The sequence below is a fragment of the Notothenia rossii genome, assembly GCF_949606895.1.
Source record: "Notothenia rossii genome assembly, chromosome: 6".
Classification (NCBI taxonomy): Eukaryota; Metazoa; Chordata; class Actinopteri; order Perciformes; family Nototheniidae; genus Notothenia; species Notothenia rossii.
Genome location: NC_136909.1, coordinates 1,216,393 through 1,223,751, shown reverse-complemented (window position 1 = coordinate 1,223,751; position 7,359 = coordinate 1,216,393). Strand labels below are relative to the sequence as shown.

General features: G+C 42.6%; 1 protein-coding gene across 2 annotated transcripts in view; it reads left to right on the top strand.

Annotated features, from left to right (window-relative positions):
- Positions 1 to 1,652: 1,652 nt before the first annotated feature.
- grin1b (glutamate receptor, ionotropic, N-methyl D-aspartate 1b) overlaps positions 1,653 to 7,359 on the top strand; it is a 72,659-nt gene continuing 66,952 nt past the window's right edge. Inside the window, exons 1-2 of one of the 2 annotated variants that reach the window (XM_079689394.1) lie at positions 1,653 to 1,884; positions 1,999 to 2,112. In XM_079689394.1, the coding sequence (XP_079545520.1) occupies position 2,112 (1 nt within the window). In that variant the 5' untranslated portion in view covers positions 1,653 to 1,884; positions 1,999 to 2,111. Of the gene's footprint in view, positions 2,113 to 7,359 lie in introns of both variants that reach the window. The other variant, XM_079689395.1, reaches the window with a different exon arrangement.

The window sequence follows — 7,359 nt, the reverse complement described above, 5'->3', positions numbered from 1 at the left end:
TCTCTGCTCGTCTCGTGTCCTCTCTGACTCCTGAGGTCCTCACAGGTAGTTCTTATCTCTGCTCGTCTCGTGTCCTCTCTGACTCACGAGGTCCTAACAGGTAGTTCTTGTCTCTGCTCGTCTCGTGTCCGCTCTGACTCCTGAGGTCCTCACAGGTAGTTCTTGTCTCTGCTCGTCTCGTGTCCTCTTTGACTCCTGAGGTCCTCAGGTAGTTCTTATCTCTGCTCGTCTCGTGTCCTCTCTGACTCCCGAGGTCCTCACAGGTAGTTCTTGTCTCTGCTCGTCTCGTGTCCTCTCTGACTCCTGAGGTCCTCACAGGTAGTTCTTATCTCTGCTCGTCTCGTGTCCTCTCTGACTCCTGAGGTCCTCACAGGTAGTTCTTATCTCTGCTCGTCTCGTGTCCTCTCTGACTCCTGAGGTCCTCACAGGTAGTTCTTATCTCTGCTCGTCTCGTGTCCTCTCTGACTCCTGAGGTCCTCAGGTAGTTCTTATCTCTGCTCGTCTCGTGTCCTCTCTGACTCCTGAGGTCCTCACAGTTAGTCCTTATATCTGTGATGGCTTGCAGGCCTCAGGAGTTGCTCTGCTCGTCATGGTGCTGTCACTTTACTCATTTTGTATCTATTCGTGGTGCTTTTTGCATTCATTTTGATTTATTTTGCATGTTTTGGTGATGTTAGCAGTTATTCTATTCTCCACACGCACTGTCCCTCAGGAGTCATTTATTTGTGTTTGTTTTTCGTCCCTTGATTGTCGTTCTGCGTGTCCTCTCTGACTCCAGAGGTCCTTTTGTGGCTGTTATTTGTCTCTGGTGTCAGTCTAATGTCCTCTGTTTGCATGGTTTGCATCTCTATGGTTGGAATTCCTTTCCGCTGTCTCTGTGTATCTATAATCTATGAATCGTCTTTTGCTCGATTTGCATTTCTTTGTAGCGGTCATTCATTTATTTTAGTTTCTTTAAAATCACCATCCAATCTTTTGTTTTGTACAATTTGATCCCAATGTTTAAAAAGTCAAACCCATTCACACACGTCAAAAAGATTCAGCTAAATAACAAATGACTCTCCTCAGTCTCACGCTGACGTCACGCCTCAATGTTCACGTTTACATTTGTAATAAAGTCCCCTGCGGGCTTCCTTACATCTAAAGAAAGCAGTGTGGATACTCAGCACGATGACTGATAACTTAAATATAAATAAAGGTGTTTATATGTGAGGGCAGCTTCTGTCCACCAGGGGCCCTCACACCTGCTCACCTGTCACTAAGCATCATCTAACGGGCTGATTAGAAACAGCCCATAAGGGGTCATTATTTCTGTCATGTTTCCTTACAGATAAATCACTAACTGTCATTTTAAAAGACAGTATTTCTTTAATAAGACATATTTTTCACCAAACATAGGATAAAAATAACTGCATGAAAACATAAAACAGGATTTATACAAAATAACTTTAATATTTAATAATAGGATTCCAATATAAAGGGATTTAAATGTTTAAACGAAGTCTAAATGCTCTCATTGTTGAGGTGTGTATGTGAGCGCGGGGACGAGCACGTTTCGCTTCATTAAATCACCAAAACACCAGAGACACGGTCGTGCACGCGCTCCAGCGGCGCGGCACCTCCTCTCCTGTCTGCGTTCACGCGCGGGGCAAGAGCGCGCGTCAGGAGGATCCAAGGACGAGCTTCAGGTCATCTGAAAGTCCGCGAGCATCCTCCGACAGACAGACATCGAGCACCGGAGAGACAGACCGGGACCCGCGAGACCACCGGGACTCAGAGACTCAGAGACACCGAGCGGCGCGTGAGGGTCGGTGAGCGCGTGCATAGGCAGTGAATCAACAGGACGAGATCAACAATGTCACCGGGGATTAATGCCGTTAACATGTGAGAGAAAAACAGCATCCCCCCCCCAGAATCCGGTGAGGGAACTCAACATCGTGACCTTAGATTTCCCCGCAGTTTAACATTTGATTCATTCGTTCATTAATTACTAAAAAGCACCCTGAGAGCCGCGGGCTGAACCGGGAGGATGCCCGGGATCTGAAGCTCAGAGGAGGATCAACAGGCGACCAAGCACCGGGATCTGATCCGGTACCGGACCCAGAGAGGACAGTAAGTCACTTCATCACCTGACGGCCACACAGACCGCATTTTAATATTTAACATCAGTATAAAAACCCAGATACTGTTTGTTTGTTTTAAAGTGACATGTTATTATATCTGACTGAAATGAACTCAAACCTCTCATGCTGCTCTCTCAGACATGTCACCATCATATTCATTTATTTAGGAGGAAAGGCTCAACATGTCTGATTCACATAATTGATTAATTGATTCCTATAATCATCACCTGACACCCCCCCCCCCCCCCCCCACACTTAGAGAGAGAGCAGTATGGTCACGTGTTTGTGTTTAAAATATGCAGAAAATCAATGAGCCCGTTTTGAATGTAACCTTCTGCTGCCCTTTATAAACCACAGTGAAACATAAGATAACACATCCTGTTGCATCACAATGTAAAGATGTGAGGAGTTATGAAAGATTGAAGTGTTTAAATACAAATATTAAAGTCAGAATCCTGAGTCTGATATCAGAGTGAAGCAGCCAATCAACCACACTCTAAACGAACATTCCGAAGCACGTGATTGGTCGTCGGAAAACGTGGGAGTGGCTTAAAGAAACCATGAGTTCCATTGTCGGCCGACATCAAGCTGCTGTTTATATTTAAAGATATTCAGGATAATATGAGGTTTTGGAACAGATCATAATCACGGGGCGATGCACACATTATTTCACTTTCGCTAATATTGCATGCAGTGTGTTTGTGCTGCGTTCAGGCAGTGTGGGAAAGATATGAGACATTATTATCTCACTGGGAACAGCCGGCGTGTCTGAACTCTGAAATATCAACATGTTGTTTCCATTTAAAGCTTATAAATCACTGAACAACAACAACAACAACAACGTGCATCAATCACTCAAGTCGAGGTGAAGCCGCCAATCGCCAACACTCCAAACGAACATTCCGAAGCACGTGATTGGTCCACAGAAGCCTTGGGCGTGGCCATTAGTTCTGTCGACTTCCAACTGTTGTAAATATTTCATGATGTTCAGGATAATATCACGCTTTGGAGCCGGTCTGAACCCCGGGGCGATGCACATTTGATTTGACTTTCAATAGAACTGTGAAAACGGTATTTCTGCTGCGTTCAGGCGGTGTCGGAAAAATCTTATTTTCTGACGCGGAGAATTCCCCTGAACGCCCTCATGTTGGACCAACAGCTCTGAGAGAACAACATGTTGCTCAGAAACACCTCAGAGGAAGAGAAACGATGGCCACCATCAGAAGAGCTCCTGAATGCACCTTCTAGTTGTGAGATGAGCTCGTATGAATATATACTTTAAATCCCATCATCCAATGGTTTGATACTGACCGCTCATGAAAGTGAGACGCGGTGTTTAAACCTTCAGGGTGTTTCTCTGAAGCTGGAACAGAGTCATGTCTTCATCCATCCCCCGAATAAAGGAGTTATTCAATGTGATAAATCACCTTTAATACGTAACGGACAGATTATACATCCTGGAGCTCTGTGGATTTCTCAGACAAATGGTTTGTGCTGGAATATGTAACGCAACAGGGTTTAATAACGCTGCAATATTTTCGATCACGTTCCTCTAGAGCGGTGATATTGTAGGGTTAATAATTGGTGCTTTCCCAGAATCTTTCAAATATAAATAATCATCAGTAGAGTGAATTTATTGACACACACACACACACACACACACACACACACACACACACACACCATGTTTCCATCACTTCAGGGGACAGTACATTGACTTACATGCATTACCTGGAGACTTATCCTAACCCTAACCAAGTCTTTTCCTAAAAGTAATGATTCCCCTCATGGGGACTCGTGTGGCAAGTCCCCACACGTGACTGTGTTAACAGATTTAGGTCCCCACAAGGATAGTAATGCTAGGTCACACACACACACACACACACACACACACACACACACACACACACACACACACACACACACACACACACACACACACACACACACACACACACACACAGAGTCGTGACAGACGGCCATCACGGGGGCTTCTCCTTTATTAGATATTGTAAAAAAAAAAAAAAAAGGTGTAACATTTATTAGATTAGATTTATCCTCCCCAGGGGAAATTTATTTTCACAGCGCTGTACATGGACACAGCATACAGACAATATATACACAACAACAACAACAACAGATAGCGACACATGGCAGAACACTCAGAAGGGCCTGTTGTTAATGTCTGCAGGAACCAAGCTGTTCCCAAAAAGAGCTGTGTGTGTGTGTGTGTGTGTGTGTGTGTGTGTGTGTGTGTGTGTGTGTGTGTGTGTGTGTGTGTGTGTGTGTGTGTGTGTGTGTGTGTGTGTGTGTGTGTGTGTGTGTGTGTGTGTGTGTGTGCAGCAGAGCATCATGAAAGTAAATACAATAGAAATAGTGAAAGAAGAGTCTTTATACAAGTAAAGGGAATCTGATATATAGATCAATAATCAGCACGATGCACCAGATGGATGTTCTCTTGGGGGTGGGCGATATTGAAAAAGATAATATCACAATATTTTTCAAGCAGTATCACGATAGACGATATTTATCACGTCGGTTATTTTTCAAGTTACTTAACTGAACAACCACCTACAAGGTAACAGAAACTAAAATAAAAAGGAGTAACAGACCAAGATACCATTTCAAGCTGGTTTTAATTCTGCGATGAATCCCTGAGTGAACAATTCAACAGAATGTTGACGTGGCTTCCTCAGCAGCTCTAGCAGTGATGTAACATCAATACACATGAAAAGGAGAGTAACACATAACTAAGTTAAACATAAAACATCAATGAGGAAAAGTCAATGCCAAACAATTAAAATGTAAACATTAGACTTGAAGTGCAATCAAAGACTTTAGCATAACTGACCATCTGTTTCAAAAGGGAAAAACAATATAAATACCTTATTGATAAAATAAAATATAAGCCAACAGAATTAACCAAGACAATAAATGAAGTGCAACACTGTCTGAATCCTGACTACAGCTTGGTTATTAACCGGTATCAGTGTGTAGTTACTTCGGCATCATTTTGAAACGTGTATTACAATTAAATCACGGTAAAATAGGTTAATTTTGTCTTAGTTGGTTTCCACCACAGTATTTACATGGATATAAGCCCCGCCCCCTCTCCAGCGCGTCCTGTTTGAATGACAGGAGTAAACACAGCTGACAGCCGCGGTGAAACTCCAGCGGTTAGGGTGAGAGTATTCGCATCGCGTCCGTTGTGAACGCAGCATAACGCAGTTCAGAAAACACTGTTCTGACGCTTTTAAAGCAACTTTGAGATGTTAACAGTATCAGGGGCACGCAGGCCATGGAGGCCGTAGGACGTACAATTATTTTCGGGGCTTCACGGCCAGACCGAGGGGCAATGGCGGTGTTGAAGTATAAGTTGAGTCATGACAGCTGGCGACATTCTATTATTTTCGTCATAGGAATCCGGGGCGTGTACATTGAGGACCCATTGTTGACTTACCAGGAAAGAAACATCGTTTGTCGTTTACGTTCATCTTTTGCTATATCTGCCTTCCTAAGATCACTTTGCTGCACATTCAGTACTCGTATGTGAGGTTGTGGGGGAGAGGCCGATATCGTGACGCTTACAGGGAGGTATCGAACATTACAAAGTAGGTGACTGTGTGGATACCTGTTCAAAACATTGCAAACTTCAATAAATCATTTAAATTATATATTTGTGTCCGACTTTCATTTGTTCATCGTTCTTAATGTGATGTATAGTAGCTTTGATAGCTGTCCATACCTTCAGACAGCCTAAAAGTAAAACACAAGTTGTTTATTCACAAACGCTCATCGAGATGACTGGATCACTCATGACAACTTGTGATCAGCTCCGATTAAATTGTGATATCAATTCTGTAGCTAACCTCCAGGGAGCACGTTTATTTTATGAAATACCTGTATCCCTCTCATCACAACAAAACTCTACACTGTGCAGGAAAAACAATTACATACATGAAAATAACCTTGATGCATGGGAATGAAACACACAAACTATCACTCCGGGTTTACTGTGAATGTTTAGGGTTAAAGTCCCGATGTGACACCATGTGTCACAGCAATATTTATGGCATTTGTTTCATATCAATTTCATCAAGAAATGTTTCCACAACAGGTTAAATGTAAACAGAATCAGAATACCTTTATTCGTCCCACAGAGGGGAAATGTACATTTGTTACAGCAGAAAAGAGCCGAAGACAGCTTAATGTTTAACAAATGACATGTAAGCATTTTTATTCTTAAATGGCTTGAATATTAACTTTAGCAACAAAAAACCTTTCCAAATCTAGCTAGTTCTGTCACATGTGTTAGCCTGACACATGGACATCTTGGACATGTTGTTATGGGAAGACAAAAGCAAATGACAAGGACCATGACCCCAGACTGTTCAGTGTGTGTCACTTTGGGACTTCATGAGATAAAAAAGGCTAAAGCTGTATAAGGAGCTTTCCAGAACATTTAAATTTCATGTGACACCCGTGTCTAAGCAATTCTGTCTGCCTTCCGTGTTCCTGTTGTTATTTACTTCCTCTCTGCCTTCTTCTGATGATTTATCTGTTAGTTTGTGTGTTTCATTCCCATGCATCAAGGTTATTTTCATGTATGTAATTGTTTTTCCTGCACAGTGTAGAGTCGTGTTGTGATGAGAGGGATACAGGTATTTCATCAAATAAACGTGCTCCCTGGAGGTTAGCTACAGAATTGATATCACAATTTAATCGGAGCTGATCACAAGTTGTCATGACTGATCCAGTCATCTCGATGAGCGTTCGGGCTGTGAATAAACAACTTGTGTTTTACTTTTAGGCTGTCTGAAGGTATGGACAGCTATCAAAGCTACTATACATCACATTAAGAACGATGAACAAATGAAAGTCGGACACAAATATATAATTTAAATGATTTATTGAAGTTTGCAATGTTTTGAACAGGTATCCACACAGTCACCTACTTTGTAATGTTCGATACCTCCCTGTAAGCGTCACGATATCGACCTCTCACCCACAACCTCACATACGAGTACTGAATGTGCATCAAAGTGATCTTAGGAAGGCAGATATAGCAAAAGATGAACGTAAACGACAAACGATGTTTCTTTCCTGGTAAGTCAACAATGGGTCCTCAATGTACCCGCCCCGGATTCCTATGACGAAAATAATAGAATGTCGCGAGTTGTCATGACTCAACTTATACTGCAACAGCGGCATGGCCGCCGTAAAAATCCTACCCTGG